This window comes from Saccopteryx bilineata, chromosome 2 (genome assembly GCF_036850765.1).
Source record: "Saccopteryx bilineata isolate mSacBil1 chromosome 2, mSacBil1_pri_phased_curated, whole genome shotgun sequence".
Classification (NCBI taxonomy): Eukaryota; Metazoa; Chordata; class Mammalia; order Chiroptera; family Emballonuridae; genus Saccopteryx; species Saccopteryx bilineata.
In genome coordinates, this window is record NC_089491.1 from 173,205,965 (window position 1) to 173,227,548 (window position 21,584).

The window sequence follows — 21,584 nt, forward strand, 5'->3', positions numbered from 1 at the left end:
ACAGTGAAGGGCGGGCGGAGAGGGAGAGGGAGAGGCGGATTCTGAGGAGCCAGTGCCTAGGGCTTAATGCCCAATGTCTGCTCAGAGAAGCCAGTACCATCAGTTCTAAGGCCATCCATCCCTCCATCCATTCTGTGCTCATCTTGCCTTTGGCAAAGCCTGGAAAGTCTGGTTCTGATTAGGAGGGGGTGTGGCACCTGATTCCAATCTGGTGGCAGGGAAGAGGCTGTGAAGCAGCACATGGGGACAATGTGTATGTCCTAGAGCAGGGGTCCCCAAACTTTTTACACAGGGGGCCAGTTCACTGTCCCTCAGACCGTTGGAGGGCCGGACTATAAAAAAAACTATGAACAAATCCCTATGCACACTGCATATATCTTATTTTAAAGTAAAAAAACAAAACAGGAACAAATACAATATTTAAAATATAAAGAACAAGTAAATTTAAATCAACAAACTGACCAGTATTTCAATGGGAACTATGCTCCTCTCACTGACCACCAATGAAAGAGGTGCCCCTTCCAGAAGTGCGGCGGGGGGCCGGATAAATGGCCTCAGGGGGCCGTAGTTTGGGGACCCCTGCCCTAGAGACTGACATTTGGGAGGGATAACTGTTGCTGCGACGACGAAGGAGCCTTGGCCTTCCTGCTGTTGGCTGAGTCGGTGTTCTCAGAGATTAGAGCAGTCACTGGGTTCTGGAGGAGGGGTTGGGAGATTGGGATGGAATTGAGGAGGGAAGAGATTGGGAGGATGGGCGGGAGTCAGGAGAGCAACAGGGATCAGAGGCTATTGGGGTGGGGGAAGGGCTGAAGGTCACTGTGTTTTGGCAAGATTTGATTATGTAATCAAGATATAGGTGATAAGAAAATTTGTTATTTCTTTGGAGCATACACTAGTTATTTCTGGCCTTCCCAGGGTTCATTAGGTTGGGCCCAGGGATACACGCTAAGAGGTATATATAAAGGTACCAAAGGAGAGACAGGGACTCAGCCAAGAGGCACTCAGCCAGAGCAATGGGTGGGCTAGAGCCCCACACTGAAGCTGGAGGCTAGAGCTACCTAAAGAGGACCCCCTTTTGAGGTGCCAAGGAATTGGGAGGTTCTTAAGATGGTTAACTGAACTACCAGCTCAGACTTGATGGCTGCTTAGTGTGGGGACCAGGGAGGAAAGAGGCTGCAGAAAGGAAGTTGATGAGAGGTTGAGAGTGAAAAAATACACAGGAGGTGGCTTAGTGGGAGTGAAATAAAAATGGGTGGCATGGCCCTGGCCGGTTGGCTCAGCGGTAGAGCGTCGGCCTGGCGTGCGGGGGACCCGGGTTCGATTCCCAGCCAGGGCACATAGGAGAAGCGCCCATTTGCTTCTCCCTCCCCCACCTCCTCCTTCCTCTCTGTCTCTCTCTTCCCCTCCCACAGCCAAGGCTCCATTGGAGCAAAGATGGCCCGGGCACTGGGGATGGCTCCTTGGCCTCTGCCCCAGGCGCTAGAGTGGCTCTGGTCGTGGCAGAGCGACACCCCGGAGGGGCAGAGCATCGCCCCCTGGTGGGCAGAGCGTCGCCCCCTGGTGGGCGTGCCGGGTGGATCCTGGTCGGGTGCATGCGGGAGTCTGTCTGACTGTCTCTCCCTGTTTCCAGCTTCAGAAAAATACAAAAAAAAAAAAAAAAAAAATGGGTGGCATAAGCCTGACCTGTGGTGGCGCAGTGGATAGAGCGTCGGCCTGGAATGCTGAGGTCGCCGGTTCAAAACCCTGGGCTTTGCCCAGTCAAGGCACATATGGGAGTTGATGCTTCCTGCTCCTCCCCCCCTTCTCTCTCTCTCCCTCTCTCTCTCTCCTCTCTAAAAATTAATAAATAAATTAAAAAAAAATGGGTGGCATAGGGGCAAGTCAGGCAGATCAAGAGCTGCACAAAGATGAGGAGGGAGGAGAAAGCCAGGGTGATGTTAGAAGAGGTGACAGTTTCAGGAGCACCGCACCCTCCTTCCATGTAGGTTTTCTTACCTTGATTATGCAGAGGACAGCCCATCTTGGCACAGAAGGCTGAACACCTTCTTCCATGGTCTCATGTTCTGAGATCCATGGGGTGGGAGACTCGGAGGAGGTCTTTGCGGGTTGGAAGAACACTAGGTCAGGAGAACTTCAGTGGACGGCTGGACGCTGACAACCAGAAGAGTTAGGGAAAGAGCAGAGCTGACTCGAGGCAGATGTCCTGGCTGAGGAAAGAGCTTATATTGTCCAACGTAGCTGCAGCTGGGTGGGAAGCAGCACAGCTTGCCTCTTCCAAACCTTTTTGGGAGGATAAGGAAAGGCAAATCCCCTCTTCACTTGTGACCCTAGGGGCTACGATGGTTGCTGAGAACAATGCTTTCCAGAAGCAGATGTGTAGCTCTCCCACTTCCTGTGAAACATGCTGTGAGCTCACTTAGCACTTGAGGTGAAGCCCTCAGCACTAAGTGGGACCCTCATTGCTTTGAGATCCACAGCCTAGTGCAGTTGTTCTCAAAGTGTGTGCCAGGGCGCACTGGTGTGCCCTAGAACAGTGGTCCCAACCCTCGGGCCGTGGACCAGTACTGGTCTGCAGAGAAAGAATAAATAACATATTTTTTCCGTCTTATTTATATTTAAGTCTGAACAATGTTTTATTTTTAAAAAATGACCAAATTCCCTCTGTTACATCTGTCTAAGACTCACTCTTGATGCTTGTCTTGGTCATGTGGTACATTTATCCATCCCACCCTAAAGGCCAGTCCGTGAAAATATTTTCTGACATTAAACCAAAAAAGGTTGGGGACCACTGCCCTAGAAGATTTACAGTTGTGTCCTATGGTATTCCAGAGAAAAAGTGCCTGTTGGGGACCAAAAAACCAACAGGGTTTTTGGAGTTTAGATTTTTGGGGGACCACAGTGTGGGGAATTGGCTGTAAGCTGACAGTTTGCCCAACCCCCACCTCACTTGCCTGGTTAGGTTGCAAAAGGCTGTTAAGCTGTGGTGCTGGATTATTTACACAACCCTCCATGTTCTCCGGAAAGACTGGAGGCAAGTTTCTTCTATCCTTTGTTTGGTGTAAAGTTAAGATGATATGTATGGTGGGGGTTTTCTGCACTCAACACAAAAGTAAAAAGAGAGGAATTCTTCAATGTATTGATGAGGAAATAAGAGTTTGCCTTTCAAATATATGCCTAAACATTGAAGAAATCACTAAGACTCATGTTTCTCATAAACACAAGAATGAAAAAACTTAACACATTCGCACCGGGACCTGCCAAATTTACTAAATCTTACTAAGAATATATCTATATATATAAAAAGATAACTTTTGGTTTTTTAAAATCTTTTAACTCCTTTTTTACAAATTCTAAAAAGCATAAAAAATAACATAAAAATGTTTTTTAATGTCAGAATAAATTTAAAGTTGACCCGGATGCTGAGGATGGCTCTATGGCCTCTGCCTCAGGCGCTAGAATGGCTCTGGTTGCAGCAGAGCAACGCCCCAGATGGGCAGAGCATCGCCCCCTGGTGGGCATGCCGGGTGGATCCTGGTCGGGCGCATGTGGGAGTCTGTCTGACTGCCTCCCCATTTCCAACTTCAGAAAAATACAAAAAAAAAAAAGTAAATTTAATTGTTGGGCAGATAAAATATATTATACTCACTTGTTAAAGATGGCGCTGCTCACGTGGAGGCTGTCGCCCAGGTGATATTAATGTGTGTTGGGGGCGGGCTGTGGGCAGGCAGGATCCTTGTAGCCTGGGGCTTGGTTTTAGGACTAAGCCTTTCCCACCCTTTTTGATGTGGGGTGGTGCAATTCCATCATACCTCAGAGAAGTGACTTTGTATTAGAGACTTCCCTATTTTGTATATTGGATTAAAGGTTTGGATTTCTACACTATAAAATAGGGGCAGAATAGGAGCTTGCTCTCTTTTATTTATTTATTTTAAATTTTATTTTATTTATTCATTTTAGAGAGGAGAGAGAAAGGGAGAGAGAGACAGAGACAGGGGGGAGGAGCTGGAAGCATCAACTCCCGTATGTGCCTTGACCAGGCAAGCCCAGGGTTTCAAACCGGCGACCTCAGCATTTCTAGGTCGACGCTTTATCCACTGCGCCACCACAGGTCAGGCGAGCTTGCTCTCTTGGTTCCTGAGATTATCATTAGAGGAGAGAGCAGAGAAGAGAGCAGAGAAAGGCCACGTGGAGGAGGCCAGGAGAAGCAGCCAAGATGGTGGAGTGTTGAGTGAGAAGCCAGTTTGTGCAGAGTGAAGGGAGGAGATGGGGAACAGAGGTGAATAAGTCTGGTGAGCTAGAAACCTTTGATTCTAGGGAACTCGGATAAGTCAGTAGCTTTGTGAGCACTGAATGTGAGTGGATTTTGGAGCCCAGTGTGTGTTTTTTACTTGCCCGCTGGGTGCAAGCTAGGATTAAAGAAAATGGGCCATCAGTTTTTGGCACCGTTGTTTCTTTACCAACTGTCTGAATCCAATGCGAACCTGCATGGGCCGGGCGGCTGTGATGGCAGCCATGGCATCTGGCTTTACAGTCATATTGTTTAATTACCATAAAAGCACACTTGGACTTTATTTTTTAATATTTGATGTATTATAACGTATTTTTTCAGAAATTTGTATATAGTGCACCTACAATTATTTGTAGGATTTTATTTTTTTATTTAAAATTTATTTTTATTTATTTATTTTTTATTTTTATTTTTTTGTATTTTTCTGAAGCTGGAAATGGGGAGAGACAGTCAGACAGACTCCCGCGTGCGCCCGACCGGGATCCACCCGGCACGCCGCCCACCAGGGGCGATACCCTGCCCACCAGGGGGCGATGCTCTGCCCCTCCGGGGCGTTGCTCTGTGGCGACCAGAGCCACTCTAGCGCCTGGGGCAGAGGCCAAGGAGCTATCCCCAGCACCCGGGCCATCTTTGCTCCAATGGAGCCTTGGCTGCAGGAGGGGAAGAGAGAGACAGAGAGGAAGGAGGGGAGGGGGGTGGAGAAGCAAATGGGCGCTTCTCCTATGTGCCCTGGCCGGGAATCGAACCCGGGTCCCCCGCACGCCAGGCTGATGCTCTACTGCTGAGCCAACTGGCCAGGGCCTTTTTATTTATTTTCATTTTTCTGAAGCTGGAAACGGGGAGGCAGTCAGACAGACTCCCGCATGCCCACCAGGGGCGATGTTCTGCCCCTCTGGGGCGTCGCTCTGTTGCATCCAGAGCCATTTTAACGCCTGAGGCAGAGGCCACAGAGCCATCCCCAGTGCCGGGGCCATCTCTGCTCCAATGGAGCCTCGGCTGCAGGAGGGGAAGAGAGAGACAGAGAGGAAAGAGAGGGGGAGGGGTGGAGAAGCAGATGGGCGCTTCTCCTGTGTGCCCTGGCCGGGAATCGAACCTGGAACTCCTGCATGCCAGGCTGACGCTCTACCGCTGAGCCAACCGGCCAGGGCTTTTTTTTTAATTTTTAATTTTATTTATTCATTTTAGAGAGGAGAGAGAGAGAGACAGAGAGAGAGAGAGAGGAGAGGGAGAAAGGGGGGAAGAGCTGGAAGCATCAACTCCCATAGGTGCCTTGACCAGGCAAGCCCAGGGGTTTCGAACTGGGGACCTCAGCATTTCCAGGTCGACGCTTTATCCACTGCACCACCACAGGTCAGGCTATTTTTAGGATTTTAAATGCACCCCGACTTCAGAAAGTTTTGAGAACCACTGCCTAGTGCCTAGTGCTTGATTCTCTATAGGTGAAACTAGGCTATGTGGCCTGTTATACACATGGGCCCCAACCAACCTGAAATGGATCCTTTTAAGGTAGGATGCCATACCTGCCCCCTTCTGGACTGCTCAAGATTTGCAGCAGGTTGTGTCAGGCTGACTAGTCCTTGTTAGAATCCATGGGAGTGCCTGACCTGTGGTGGCGCAGTGGATAGAGCGTCAACCTGGAAATACTGAGGTTGCCAGTTCAAAACCCTGGGCTTGCCTGGTCAAGGCACATATGGGACTTGATGCTTCCTGCTCCCCCCGCCCTTCTCTATAATATATAAATAAAATCTTTAAAAAAAAAAAAAAAAGAATCCATGGATGAGTCTGAAAGACCAGAGTAACAGGCTTTATTGAAAGGAAGAAAGGAACCCTGCCGGGCACTTCTCCTGGATAAGAGCACTGGTTACAGACTAGGGGTGAGTTATACAGTGTTTGGGAGAGCCTGAGGGGATACTGAGACAAAAGTCCTGGTATGTCTGGAGCCCCTCCTTGGAGCAGCTTCTCAGCTTTTTGGAATTCCTTTTGTCTCAGGGGCAATAGTTCAGTAAGGGTGAGGTCTGACAGATAAGCAGAACATCAAGAGGGCAGTTTGGAATTTACAATATCTATCAGTCCTGAGGTTCATTTCTACTGCACCAGTGAGCAGATGGGGGGGGGGGGGCATACCAGCACCTATCTTTCCCTTGACTTGATTCTCTTGCAAAACAGCAGAGGGAGTTCCTTCTTACCTACCCATTCTGTGCTCAACGGACATGAACCTCCTTCAAGCTGTTAGCCTTTCCCACTTTTTTTTTTTTTTTTGTATTTTTCTGAAGTTCGGAAATGGGGAGGCAGTCAGACTCCCGCATGTGCCCAATTGGGATCCACCCGGTACACCTACCAGGGGGCAATGCTCTGCCCATCTGGGGCACCGCTCTGTTGAGCCATTCTAGCACCCAAGGCAGAGGCCACAGAGCCATCCTCAGCGCCCAGGTCAACTTTGCTCCAATGGAGACTTGGCTGCGGGAGGGGAAGAGAGAGACAGAGAGGAAGGAGAGGGGGAGGGGTGGAGAAGCAGATGGGCGCTTCTCCTGTGTGCCCTGGCTGGGAATCAAACCCGGGACTCCTGCACGCTAGGCCGACGCTCTACCACTGAGCCAACCGGCCAGGGCAGCCTTTCCCACTTTAATTCTCCATTTTCCATCCTTTACCCAGACCTCAGTATTGCACAGCGAGGGGAAACGAAGGCTTGGAGAGTATGACGGAGACGGATTCCTGTGGTGAAGCAAACACTGCCTTGTAGGGTCCACAGGCAGCCTGGCAGGGCCTTTTCCCTTCCTACCTAACCTACACAGACAGGCTGCACAGAGCCTCTGACCCCTCAACTTTGAGGTCAAGCAGATGGCCCCAGGGCAAAACCATTTGTGTAACTATGTTCCGAAGTCCTTTTATTTCCCCTTGGCTCCAAGCTGTTGACAGGTTTCCTGGCTTTCTGTGTTCCACCCCCTTGTGACCTTAAGGATTCTCTACCACTGTCCTGACCTTTCCTGCCTTGCAACAATAAACAGTCTGTCCCTGCTGTTTGGGAAACGCCCACCAAGTGAGTGATGACTGAAGTGGTAACCTGGACTCCCTTCTGCCTGTGCAGTGTAAGTCGGAAAAGCAGAGGCAGCATCTCCCCTGCTGAAGGATTGATATTTACGGAGGCACTGCCTGAAGGACATGAGGGTTTATCCTCGAAGCTCCCACTTCATTTTAGTCAAACAGCATAGGAAAATGACTGCATAAAAGCTCAAATGACTTATTAGTTGACACCAGGCAAACATGCTGGAAGGAAGTTGATGTGAATTCCAGATCTTGGGCCTCAAATGAAAATTCCCCTTGTAACCTCATCCTCTGTACTTGCACAAAATAGTACCCAAAGATAGGAAAGCAGGGTAGCAGAATGTCAGTGGGGAGGGAAAAAAAAAAAAAAAAGGACTGGGAGCATAGAATGTATTGTCAAAGAATTTCAGCATTAGGGGGAGGGGAGGGGCACAAAAAAAACCAGATAGAAGGTGACAGAAGACAATTTAACTTTGGGGGAGGATATACAGCACAATCAAATGTCAAAATAATCTAGAGATGTTTTCTCTCAACATATGTACCCTGATTTATCAATGTCACTGCATTAAATTTAATAATAATAAAAAAAGAATTTCAGCATTAAAATGAACTTTAAAGATATTTATTTGGAGGAAACAAAAACACCCACAACCCAAAGGATGGGATTCACAATCTCAAGACATCTCCCAGGTAGTAACTCTACAGATTACAAATAATTTTCATAGAAGATACTTTTATACAAATTTTACATGTATTGAGGAGTGGGACATACATCCCTGTTCCTGTTTCAATGGGGGACAGGGTAAGGGGAGTGGGGAGAAAACCACGTTTTTTGGATACAACTATTTGGAAGGAGTAGATTGGAAGAGGGCAAACCCTACTTTTTCATCATCTACAGCAAATGGTTAAAAAAAAAAACCTTTCAACCTTGGATAACTCTCTAAAAGCCACTTCCTAGCTACTAACCATCCAAGCCAATTATTAAAGTTACTTTACTTGGCTAAGTCCTTTATGTCATTGGGTAAATCATTATGTCCACTGCTGCAGTACTCAAGCCAACATCCCTGCATGACTAGACAGGGTCTAACCTAGGACTGATGGGAGAAGGGCTTGTGAACAAGAGACCAAGCTGTCATTTTTCCATAGGTACCAACACTGCCATAAGGATACCACCTACTGAACTGACAGTACAAGGGTGCACATAAAAAAAGGCAAGGTTAAGCTACTGTGACGCAAGAGAAACCAGGACCTTGTTAAATAGTTCTCTCCATTATCATTTATTCTCAAGGGGAACTAAAAACAAAACCCCAAACCACACATTGGTCTAGGTCACATTATATATAAATCCAAATACTGATGTGGGATTTCGGTGGAGAGAAGGAAACTTGTAAAAAAAAAAAAAAAAAAGGCCAAATCTCTCTCTCTCTCTCTCTCTCTCACACACACACACACACACACACACACACACACACACACACACACACACACAGCCCCAAACAAAAAACCCAACGAGCCTGACCAGGCGGTGGAGCAGTGGATGGAGCGTCAAACTGGGACATGGAGGACCCAGGTTCAAGACCCCGAGGTCGCCAGCTTTGGTGTGGGCTCATCTGGTTTGAGCAAGGCTCACCAGCTTGAGCCCAAGGTTGCTGGCTTGAGCAAGGGGTCACTTGGTCTGCTGTAGCTCCCCGGTCAAGGCACATATGAGAAAGCAATCAATGAACTATGGTGCTGCAATGAAGAATTGGTGCTTCTCATCTTTCTCCCTTCTGGTCAGTCTGTCCCTATCTGTTCCCCTGTCACACACACACACAAAAACCCAAAACAAAACAAGATACCCAGTAAGTCACAAGAGGGCTCCCAATTTAACTGTTCCTACTTATCCACCCTCACTCACCACCTAAGACCATTATCTAGAGTTTTCTGAGGTGTAAAAGGGGTCAAAGAAGCAGAAGCAGGAGGGACTAGAAGGAGAGTCAAAAGATGAAGGAGCCAAGATTTACTTGGGAAAAGCAGTGATTCCTCATCTGACAGCACCCAGGGGCTGACACAGTATGCCTATGAGACCGAGTATGGCTTAAACAGAAGCTGCTTTTTGGGAGGTAATGGGAAAGAGTAGCATGAGGAACACAAGACAATAAGAGTAAATTTTTAAAGCTTCAAGATTTCAACAGAATGTGGATATATTTGAACTTTCAGAAAGGATTGTGTTTAAGAAAGGGTGAAACCAGGACACATAATTGACTTGGGAATTCCCACACCCCCTAAATGCTTCCTGCTCCAGGAAGTCACCATTCATGTTTTTACTGGAGGTCATACCATCTTCCCCCATTACTGGTGCAAAATAATTCATCACCCCCACCTCCCAAAGCTTCTTTTCAAACCACGATTTTCCCAATTATTTTGGTCACCCAGCAGTCTTTTATTCTTTAGTGGCCTGTACACTCACTCCCAGATACCCCCCTAGGGGGTAAAAATGAAGGAATTCCTCCTAGGCTGGCCCCAGTAACTCAGAATTCAATAAGAGGAGGGGCTGGCAGCCTCCTGGAGACTAAAATTTCAGAGACTAAACCTACCTTTCCAAGGATGAAGAATTTATTCAGGTTTGAGAATTCATATATGCCACATTAGGGGATAAAAAGAATTAAAGATAGAGACCTCACACTCTTCCTCACAACTGCCCCACTGCCCAACCAGGTTCCAGACATTGCATCATCGTCATTGTCATTTTCTTAAACAGAGGGCCCCAGGCACTAATCACACAGGCAGCTGCATGTGTCATAAAAATGCACAACTCTTCCGCTAAAAAATGTCTTTCTCTCTGGCTATGTTGGCAATTCTCCAGTTAGTTCAATACTTCAAAGGCTGCAGCAGCATGCAAAAGAATTTCTTTTCATTAAAACAAAAAATTTAAAAAAGGTCTCCAGGAGATGGTGAGTTTTATTTTGTCTTGTCTGGATAGAGGTTTGATTTGCTCTCGAATGTTCCAGGATAGAGAGACTCAGAGAAAGCATAGGATGTAGAAGTCTATTCGGTGTAATCTTCTCCCTCATTTTCATCTTCACCATCAACGGAGAGAGCAGCATACTTGCTTGCAGAACTGAACTTCTATAACAGACAAGAGTGGTAAAATGATCAAGGCCTTTGAATTATTACACAAAAGTCCAAGAAACAGGGTACTGACACTTTAGCCAGACCATAACCTCTTGCTTGCTCATTAGCATTTCCACAGGCAGGGGGAGCTGCCAGAGGCAGGTGTGTTCTTACCCAAGTTACACACCACCCCTTACCTTGTAAAGGAATGAGAATAGTAAAGATAGGGAAACTGAGGGCAAACCTTTGACACTTACAGAGGCTGGATTTTCTTCAGGTTTCTTTGGCTCAGGTGCAGATCGAGAGTCTTGATCCTTTCTGCCATCTTTCCTGCAGAGACGTGAGTATAAGACCACACCTTTAGGAGAGGACTCTCCCAACACCCATAAGTGGTTCCGAGGCACTCAACAGGCACCTCCAGTCAAAAGTCCTTGCTGCTGGCCATTTTGTTATTTCTAGGGTCTCAGGACTGTAACTGTCCATACTGGGTGACTTTAGTTTGTTCATACTAGATCTGGCAATGCTTAGAGAACCAAAAACTTCTTCATTACAAAGACGTGTGTGTCTAGCACCAATGAAAGTTACAAATGAGAGATGAGAGGGCACACACATACCTATCTGACTCCTTCCAGTGGTCTTTGTTCCCTCCATCTCCTGGACCACGGCTGGAGTTCCCACTTTGGCCTTTTGGAATACTCACCCCATCCACTTTACTTTCATCTGCTTGAGTGGAGATGTAAAAATAAATTGAAGGCAAGTAAAATAATTACTCTCCCTCTCTTAGGTTTCCTGAGGGCTAGAGAGAAATGTGCTCATATGCACTAAGGAAAATTAAACCTCACCCCAACTCAGACTTCCTTCCTAAGCCCTTCTTCCCACATACTCTCTATATTTATCACACACCCACACACATACCCACCTACCACCAAATAAGATCCACTAAAAAGTTCCACTGTAGGGTTACGCCATCATGAATAGCAAACTACATAGCAGTAAGAACTACGACGAGGCACAGCAGACGGTTTTGAGATGGTGACATTCCTAATCTGTACTGACATGTTCATTTCCTTCCTACTCACTCCCTCCAAGAAATGTTCTACCAGGAAAGGGCAGGGCGCTGTGAGCTCTCCAAAGAGACCACTCCTGCCCTCTACTGGCAAGAAAAAGTAGATAATCTAAGAACCTTAAACACAAAACTGGTGCAAAATACACTGAAGCTCAGTATTTCATGACTCCTGTATAGGCTTTTAAATTGGCCTTCAGGTGAAAAAAACCTATTTCCCTTTTGGTCTTACCTTTCCTTGCTGGTCCTTCTTCAGATGGTTGAGCTGGGACTCCTTTACCCCCACCACTAGAAGTAAAACATGTAATCACATCATCAGCTGTCTTAGGAAGGAAGAGAGAAACTTACATCATCATTCTACAAGTGAGTAAGCTTTACAGAGAACAAAAAACAACACATACTTAATGCCATGGAATATTAACACACAGGAGAAACAACAAAAGCAATTATTTGAACACTAAATGCCATGTCCTTTAGACTTGTCACAATTATGCAAGGTTATTATTACTCTCTATTTTTAAAATGAGGATCCCTAAGACTTAGAAACGTAAAGTGACCCCCCAAAATATATTGCCAACATGTGGGTGCTGTGGGTTTTCTAATTTATAGTATTTGCAGATGTTGAGTCACCAAAGTGATGTCAACCAGCAGCTATCAAAACTCTAGAAAATGGAACAATTGGCACTTATGAGCCAGCTGTAGGATACCACCGAGTTTGAACCGAGAGGAAAGACACTGTAAGATGCTATCGAAGGCCAACTTCGCATACGACACTTTCCATCACAATGTCACAATATTTAAGACTCTACAGCTAACCAACTGCTACGTTTCCAAGCTGACTCACCTTGTAGGAGATTGCTGCTCTGTGTCTGAGCTCTGACATCGAGCAGGAGGGTTAGAACTCCGCTTCACCCAAGCATTCTCCTTTGGTGGAGGGGCTGGCATTACCTTTAGAGGCTGTTCAGGTTTGGGAGGCTTAGAAGTTGGAGAGTGACAATCTTCCTCCTTACTGGGTGTTTCATTATCTAGAGATTTCTCACTCTCTCTCCTTCGCGCATCTGTGAAGTCAGAGTGAGGTCAGATTATCAGAAAAAAAGGCTGTTAGTACAACCATTGATTAGGATCTCAACAGAATGGGAAACAGCCCACCCACCCATATTTACTGCTTTGTTATTTTTCTTTTTAAAGATTTAAATTATTGATTTGTAGAGAGAGATGAGAGACAGAGAGAAAGGAAGGGGGGGGGTAGGAGGAGAAGCACTACTATAAGTTGGTGCTTCCTATATGTACCTCAACTGGGCAAGCCCAGGGTTTCAAACCAGTGACTTCAGTGTTCCAGATCAAATGCTTTACCCACTGCACCACCACTGGTCAGGCTCTATTATTTGTGTGTGTGTGTGTGTGTGTGTGTGTGTGAAACAGAGAGACACAGAGAGGGACAGACAGGAAAGGAGAGAGATGAGAAGCATCAATTCTTCGTTGCAGCACCTTAAACGTTCATTGATTGCTTTCTCATATGTGCCTCGACTGGGGCTCCAGCAGAGTGAGTGACCCCTTGCTCAAGCCAGTGATCACTGGGTCCTCTGTATCCTAGTCCCATGCTCTATCCACTGTGCCACCACCTGGTCTGGTTCTATTATTTTTCTTAAATACAGACTCTAATTTGGCTCCTGAAAATATTAATTTATTGATTTGAGAAAGAGAGGAAGAAAGTGTGAGAAGAAAGGGGGGAAAAAGAAGGAGGAGCATCAGTTTGTTATTCCACTTAGTTGTGCATTCTCTGGTTACTTCTTTTATGTGCCCTGACCAAAGATCAAATCTGCAACCTTGGTGTACTGGGATGACACTCTAACCAACTCAGCTACCTGGCCAAGGCAGGCTCATTAAATTATGAAATTACCCTTAAGGCAGTGGTTTTCAAATGTCATTTTGTGAAAATGTTTTACTGATACAAGAGAAATAAGAAAAATAACTCTATGGATAGCCATCCGACCTTTCCTAGAAATGAGTATTATTTATTTTAGGATTATAGGCTTTCTAGTCTCAGAATTAAAATGATATACTTGGAGAATGATATATAATCAGTAGGACCTATGTTGAAACCTCAAACTCCAGAAACCACTGATCAACTTAGAGGCTCAACACCTGTAGAAAACACAATACATGAAAACTAGAAAAAAACTCATGTATTTTTTTTTTTTTTTTTCTTCATTTTTCTGAAGCTGGAAACAGGGAGAGACAGTCAGACAGACTCCGGCATGCGCCCGACCGGGATCCACCCGGCACGCCCACCAGGGGCGGTGCTCTGCCCCCCAGGGGGCGATGCTCTGCCCATCCTGGGCGTCGCCATATTGCGACCAGAGCCACTCTAGCGCCTGAGCAGAGGCCACAGAGCCATGCCCAGCGCCCGGGCCATCTTTGCTCCAATGGAGCCTTGGCTGCAGGAGGGGAAGAGAGAGACAGAGAGGAAAGCATGGCGGAGGGGTGGAGAAGCAAATGGGCGCTTCTCCTATGTGCCCTGGCCGGGAATCGAACCCGGGTCCTCCGCACGCTAGGCCGACGCTCTACCGCTGAGCCAACCGGCCAGGGCCTCATGTATTTTTTTAAAGCACCCAATAGCCTGAATGGTGGTGGCGCAGTGGATAAAGCATTGACCCAGAAAGCTGAGGCTGCCAGTTGCTGGCTCTGAATGCCACCTGGTCAATGTGGGGTCATTGTCTTAGGGGACACTGGTGTGACCCCTTTCAAGGCACATATGTGAAGCAATCAATGTACAACTAAAGGAAAAGCAACTAAGAGTTGATGCTTTTTACCTTCCAGCTTGTGTCTGTCCCTCTCCAAAAAAAGGGCACCAAATGTCTCCTTAAAAATGGCTTGTTTTTCACCTGACCAGGCGGTGGTGCAGTGGATAGAGTTGGACTGCAATGCGGAAGGACCCAGGTTCGAGACCCTGAGGTTACCAGCTTGAGCACGGGCTCATCTGGTTTGAGCAAAAGCTCACCAGCTTGGACCCAAGGTCGCTGGCTCAAGCAAGGGGTTACTCGGTCTGCTGAAGGCCCGTGGTCGAGGCACATATGAGAAGGCAATCAATGAAAAACTAAGGTGTTGCCACGAAAAACTGATGATTGATGCTTCTTATCTCTCTCCGTTCCTGTCTGTCTGTCCCTATCTATCCCTCTCTCTGTCTCTGTCAAAAAAAAAAAAAAAAAAAGGCTTGTTTGTCAGATTCCTTTAACATTATAAGTGCAAGCTGTTCAGAATTAGGACTACAAATCAACCCAATCATCACACTCCTGCCTTGGGTATAAAGAGGCATGATATCCCATTACTAAGAGTCTACTCCAGTATGAATAATTTGCAGAAAACTTCTATACGTGGACGACTATTTCCAAATCACCCTAGCCTTCAAGCCATATTTTGAAATGCTCAAGTATAATTCAAGGCCCTGGCCGGTTGGCACAGTGGTAGAGGGTCGGCCTGGCGTGCAGGAGTCCTGGATTCAATTCCCGGCCAGGGAACACAGGAGAAGCACCCATCTGCTTCTCCACCCCTCCCTCTCTCCTTCCTCTCTTTCTTTCCCTCCCACAGCCGAGGCTCCATTGGAGCAAAATTAGCCCAGGCGCTGAGGATGGCTCTGTGGCCTCTGCCTCAGGCACTAGAATGGCTCTGGATGCAACAGAGCGAGGCCCCAGATGGGCAGAGCATTGCCCCCTAGTGGGCATGCCGGGTGGATCCCGGTCGGGCGCATGCAGGAGTCTGTCTGACTGCCTCCCTATTTCCAACTTCAGAAAAATACCAAAAAAAAAAGTATAATTCAATTTAGAGGTGGGAAGAGAAGCCTTAAAAAAAACACCACTGGGCTAGCCTGACCAGGTGCTGCTGCAGTGGGTACAGTGTTGACCTAGGATGCTGAGGACCCAAGTTTGAAACCCTGAGGTTGCCAGCTTGAGCGTGGGCTCACCTAGGTTGAGCACAGGGTCACTGGCTTGGCTGGAACTCTACTCTAGTCAAGGCACATAGTAGAAAGCAGTCATTAAACAATTAAGGTGCCACAGCCATGAGCTGATGCTTCTCATATTTGTCCCTCTCTCACTAAAGGAAAAAACAAAAACAAACCAAAACCCCCTCCCCCAAAACAACAAAAACAAACCAACCATTGGCTCACAATAAGGGAAGGGAAATGTTATAATTGAACCTTTTCATTTCCAAAACAATAAACATACTTGTTTGCAATTGGTAAATTCAAGTAAGGAAGGAAGAATAAGCAGAATACTGTCACTTGAGACACCACTCTGGTCATACAAGACATACAAAAGACTGGCCCTGGGAGCAGCAGAGTGAGCTAGCTATAGGACTATGACTGTTCTGAAAAAAAAAACAACAAACCTAACACCCTGAGATGTCAACACATAAAATGAAGGGACAAATGTAACAGTCAAGTACACTCTTTAGTGGAAAACTATTGGCCTTGGCCGGTTGGCTCAGCGGTAGAGCGTCGGCCTAGCGTGCGGAGGACCCGGGTTTGATTCCCGGCCAGGGCACACAGGAGAAGCGCCCATTTGCTTCTCCACCCCTCTGCTGCGCTTTCCTCTCTGTCTCTCCCTTCCCCTCCCGCAGCCAAGATGGCCCGGGCGCTGGGGATGGCTCTGTGGCCTTTGCCTCAGGCGCTAGAGTGGCTCTGGTCGCAACATGGCGACGCCCAGGATGGGCAGAGCATCGCCCCCTGGTGGGCAGAGCATCGCCCCCTGGTGGGCGTGCTGGGTGGATCCCGGTCAGGCGCATGCGGGAGTCTGTCTGACTGTCTCTCCCTGTTTCCAGCTTCAGAAAAATGAAAAAACAAACAAACAAAAAAAACTATTAAACACATCATCTAAGTTTCCCTCTGGTGCTCATTTCTTTTTTTTTTTTTTAAATTTTATTCATTTTTAGAGAGGAGAGAGACAGAAAGAGAGAAGGGGGGAGGAGCTGGAAGCATCAACTCCCATATGTGCCTTGACCAGGCAAGCCCAGGGTTTCGAACCGGCGACCTCAGCATTTCCAGGTCGACGCTTTATCCACTGTGCCACCACAGGTCAGGCCTGGTGCTCATTTCTCAGACTGTTTAGAGCAGGAGATGAAAAACTCAGATCCAGGCTAACCCAAATAAAAAAGCCCATGACTAGATTTAATAACCCAAAGTCTCTGTATAATTTCATTATCGACAGGTTATGGGAAAGGGCAACACTATGATACCACCCTGGTCTGACTTACTTCTGCCAGATGTGGCCAATGTCCCCGTCTGTGACGACTCACTTCCTGTCCTTGACCGTTCGCGTTCCTGATTTTCTTCACTTCGCCAGCTTGGGTGTCTGTATAAGAAGTTCAACAAAATACCTATGTTCAGCCTAGTAAAGGCTACTTTGAACCCATGCTGACTCCTCAAGGACCATCACTCGTATTTTATTACACTTGCTTTATCTATGTGCAGGTGTATGCATCTCTCTCTTTTCCCATAAACCATTTGAAAGCTGCAGACATTAAGACACTGGCTCTAAATACTTCAGCAAGTATTAGCTAACATTAAGAACATTGTCGTACATAGTCTACAACACTGCCTTCCTTTACTGGTAACACAATTCTGCAAGTCATTCAAAAGTAAGCCTAGTTTTCCAATATCATTATTAGAGATTTCTACTCTACTAGAGCCAATGTCACCACTTAATAAATATTTTTTAATGACTCTATCCTGAAGTAACAAAGTATAACAAACATACACATATGTAAAAAGAAAAGAAAGTGAGTTCATAGCCTATACTTACAAAAGTGAAAACATTTTTCTACATCACTAGTAAACTGAAAAGAGGTAAATCCAACTTGTAAGGTCGGTGGATAATGGGGAAAGGTAAGACTCGCGAACTTTGGCTAGGACCGCCCACAACCAGGTGCGCCAAAAGAAACTTCGCAGGATGCCTGACCAGGTGGTGGCGCAGTGGATAGAGCGTCGGACTGGGATGCGGAAGGACCCAGGTTCGAGACCCCGAGGTCGCCAGCTTGAGCGCGGGCTCATCTGGCTTGAGCAAAGAGCTCACCAGCTTGGACCCAAGGTCGCTGGCTCCAGCAGGGGGTTACTCGGTCTGCTGAAGGCACATGTGAGAAAACAATCAATGAACAACTAAGAAGTCGCAACGCGCACAACGAGAAACTGATGATTGATGCTTCTCATCTCTCTCCGTTCCTGTCTGTCTGTCCCTGTCTATCTCTGCCTCTGTAAAAAAAAAAAAAAAAAAAAAAAGAAACTTTGCAGGAGCCCTTTGGAAAAAAACGACCGTCTGCCAGCCAGTGAGATTTCACGATGTCATATTAGCTCGACCACCCTAGGGACCCTTTAAATATCTCCCACACGGGTCACCCCTTGCAACTTCCCTGGCCTCCATCTTTCCTCAGGGCCAGGGAGCCTCGTAGGGCGGGATGCGCTCTGTACTCAATAAAACCTTTTGTTATTCCACACTTTGCGGCTCCGGCCCCTTCCTTCCTTCTCGGCAGTGGGGAAAAATACCTTACATTTTGGTGCTGAAAACCCGGGAGGAGTTTGAAGTCCGCAAGGACCGCTCCTCTTCCTGTCCCCTCCGAGAAAGAACCAGGATCTCTGACCTTCCACACACTTCAGCGCACGGTACGGTAAGTCCCCTGCCTCCAGCCTTCCCCTCAGTTCTTCCCGCAGAGACTCCTGTCCGAAACCGTAGCTACGTCAGGGAAGTCTTTTCCATTCCGAGTGAGTGTGCTTGTGGAGACGTCCTGAACTCATCCATTTTACCTTTTCCGTCTGTGGCCAGACCTTGAGTTTTTAGGACACGGATACTCAAATCTGACCACTCCGAGGACTAAGGGCGGCTGTGGGGGCACAGGAATCTCCCTCCTTAAAGAAGAAGAAACTGTTCTTCTCTGCTGTGGCCAGGCCACAGAACCCACTCAATTAGCCTCCTGAAGGGACTTTCGGTTTTAACACCCTCACCAATTTAACTATTGCCAATAAAGCTGGGAACTGATTGGAGATCTCTTACATACACGGCTTCTAATTATTCGTGCACCCGTCCTTAATCTCTGTGCTGCCTGTTCCACTGTGCAGGCCCATTTTCTGGCCAGAGAAACTTCACCTAAAACCTCCACTCCTAATCTTTCCTTCTCCGCAGACTCCCAACTCTCTCTTCCCTCCTGTCTGACCCCCGGGGGTGCCCCTCTCTCAGGACTTTTCTCTGGTCCCTCTGCGGACCTCTTTTGTGCTTGGGTCTCTTCCCTTTGAGAGCTCACTCCCCTTCCTTTGCAAAATCCTGTTTCTTATTCATCACTACCATCTCTCTTTCTCCTCCCGTGCTGGTCAGGGGCCCTTCCCTTCTCCCGTGTTCTTAAACCCCTCCTCCGTCAGGCCATTCTCAGCCTGGCATTGGCTCTTACACCGGTTTTCAGGACGTCCAACCCCAATTTTCTTGCAGGAAGTTCTGGCCCTGTCCTGCCTTTGGCTCCAGCGTTTCCTGAGGGATCTGGGTGCTGGGCTCCGCACGAGCCCTCCTCCTCTTATTCTCAACTCCCAAACTCCTATCCAGGACCTGTGAACATGGCATTTAGTTTTTAACGGTTCCAACTAGTAGAAACAGGCCAAGGCTGTTCGCCAGGCCCGCATGCAGCAGAAGGTAACGCTCCAAATGCCGGCTCTTGTGGCAGCCCTGAGGCCAGTAGAACAACAGAGGCAAGACACAGGAAGTGCCCGATCCAAATCCAAGCCATGAAGAGAAACCCCACCAGCAGCTTGCTTTAAGTGTGGCAAGCAGGACCATTGGTCCCGGCAGGGCCCCTGCCTGCGGCTGCCCACTGAGTCCTGCCCTGACTGCAAGCAGCCCAGTCACTGGAGGAGTGATTGCTCCTTTGGGCAACAGGTTTTTCCTCAGCGCCTCTATGTGGAGGACAAGCCGCCCAAATGAGAAGGCCAATCCAGCCATGTGGGCACATCGCTCAAACTCCTAGGCCTGGACTCGGAGAACCCAGGGTATGCTGCAACAAGTGGGTAAGTCCATCTCATTTCTTGTGGACATGGGAGCTACCTTCTCTGTTTTGCCATCACACTTTGGATCTCTAGTTCCCTCACAGGTCTCGGTTATGGGAATGGATGGGACCCCTTCCTTTCCCCTTTTTACACCACTCCTGACATGCAGTTTTGCCTCAAGCTTGCCTCTTTACAGGACCATTGGCAGTCAGAACCACTGGACTCCATCCATCTCCAGCTCACCAAAAGGCTGGACCCTGCAAATCTCCGTATTACTCTTAAGGAAGCCAGACGAATAAACGGCGCCTCTTAGTCTATTTAACACAACAGGTCAGAATGTAAGGTCCGTGGATAATGGGGAAAGGTCAGACCTGTGAACTTTGGCTAGGACCGCCCACAACCAAGCGTCCCAAAAGAAACTTCCCAGGAGTCCTTTGGAAAACAGCAACCGTCTGCCAGCCAGTGAGATTTTACCACGTCAATTAGCTCAACCACCCTAGGGACCCTTTAGGTATCTCCCACACGGGTCACCCCATGCGACTTCCCTGGCCTCCATCTTTCCTCGGGGCCAGGGAACCTCATAGTTCGAGATACGGTCTGCACTCAATAAAGCCTTTTATTTTTCCACACTTTGTGGCTCCGGCCCCTTCCTTCCTTCCTTCTCGGCGGCGGGGAAAAATACCTTACACAACTCACCTTACCATGGTGGGGTTTTACGTCATATACTAAAGCAGAATTTGCAAAAATTTCTTAAGGCCCAGATAAACAATCATAAAAACGAGCCCAGATCATAATTTGCTGACTCCTGTGTTAAAACACCACAAATTTATATTTGTTGCAGGTAAAACCAAGTAGGCCTTTTCAAAATTCTGAGGGAAAGGTAATGACTCTTAACTTGGTTAAACTGTCTACATACTGTGCTACAGACCACCTGGCAGCTCCAGCCATGTACACTAAATGCTGATGACAACAAGTAACATTCCCCAAAATTTCTCAAGTGCTCCCATCAGAACCACTGTTATTTAAAAGTGGGAAATTCAAATTGAAGATGACCTCACCTCTCCCGAGGCCGCCGCTCTAGTTTTGGCTCATCCAGTTGCCGCTGCAGTTTCTCCTGTTCCTTCTGGAGCCGCTCCTCTACTTCTCGTTCTCTAGCAGCTGTGTCAACAGGCTTTGCCCCTCCAAAGATAGAGGCTGCTCGACTGGACTGGGAGGTACTAGCAGAGGAATCATCTTCCTTAGGAGTGCTCCGAGGCTTTAGATTCAGTTTGGGTCTTTGGAGGGGACCTAAGTTAAACAGAAATCTAGGTAATAAGTTTTTAAAATCAGAAGCTGATTGCTGAAAGCCAGATTCATGGCAAAGCTCTTACATGGGATTCAGATTAGTGGCCTAGTCAATCCAGCAGAGAAGGTAAGAAGGGAGATCAGAAAATGGGTGATTTCAGCCCTGGCTGGTTGGCTCAGTGGTAGTGTCAGCCCAGTGTGTGAATGTCTTGAGTTCAATTCCTGGTCAGGGCACACAGGAGAGGCACCCATCTGCTTCTCCACCCGTCTTCTCCTCCCCTCCTGCAGCCATGGCTCGATTGGAGCAAGCTGGCCCCAGGCACTGAGGATGGCTCCATGGCCTCCACCTTAGGTGCTGAGAAAAGCTTGGTTGCTGAGCAATGGAGCACTGCCCCCTAGTGTGCTTGCTGGGTGGATCCCAGTCAGAGTGCATGCAGAATTCTGTCTCTGCCTCCACTCCTCTCACTAAATAGAAAAAAAAAAAAAAAGAAAGAAAGAAAAAGAAAAGAGTGGTTTGAGCATGACTAGGAGGTGGTGTCAGCTTGGGATGGGATGCAGGGGACCCAGGTTTGAAATCCCAAGGTTGCCAGCTTGAAGCCCAAGGTCACTTGGCTTGGCTGCAGTCCCCAGCCCATATGAGAAAGCAATCAATGAACGACGAAGGTGCCTCAAGGAAGAAGTGATGCTTCTCATCTCTCTCCCTTCCTGTCTGTCCCTCTCTTTCTCTCAAAGAAAAAAAAAAAACTGGTTTCAATAATTAAGTTCAAGCAATCGTTTTCTTACTACCACATCCATGT

At 47.4% G+C, this 21,584-nt stretch overlaps 1 protein-coding gene and 1 long non-coding RNA gene across 4 annotated transcripts in view; one reads left to right on the plus strand and one right to left on the minus strand.

The window, feature by feature from the left end:
* LOC136325001 (uncharacterized) overlaps window positions 1–8,146 on the plus strand; it is a 16,670-nt gene extending 8,524 nt beyond the window's left edge. For both annotated transcript variants that reach the window (XR_010729179.1, XR_010729178.1), the window contains exon 6: window positions 6,941–8,146. This is a non-coding gene — a long non-coding RNA (uncharacterized lncRNA). The remainder of the gene's footprint in view (window positions 1–6,940) is intronic.
* EIF4B (eukaryotic translation initiation factor 4B) overlaps window positions 7,937–21,584 on the minus strand; it is a 46,564-nt gene continuing 32,916 nt past the window's right edge. The window contains exons 9-15 of one of the 2 annotated variants that reach the window (XM_066258627.1): window positions 20,562–20,790; window positions 16,737–16,834; window positions 12,331–12,544; window positions 11,719–11,774; window positions 11,038–11,143; window positions 10,681–10,753; window positions 7,937–10,438 (exon numbers count right to left, since the gene is read on the minus strand). In XM_066258627.1, the coding sequence (XP_066114724.1) occupies window positions 10,358–10,438; window positions 10,681–10,753; window positions 11,038–11,143; window positions 11,719–11,774; window positions 12,331–12,544; window positions 16,737–16,834; window positions 20,562–20,790 (857 nt within the window). In that variant the 3' untranslated portion in view covers window positions 7,937–10,357. Of the gene's footprint in view, window positions 10,439–10,680; window positions 10,754–11,037; window positions 11,147–11,718; window positions 11,775–12,330; window positions 12,545–16,736; window positions 16,835–20,561; window positions 20,791–21,584 lie in introns of both variants that reach the window. The other variant, XM_066258626.1, reaches the window with a different exon arrangement.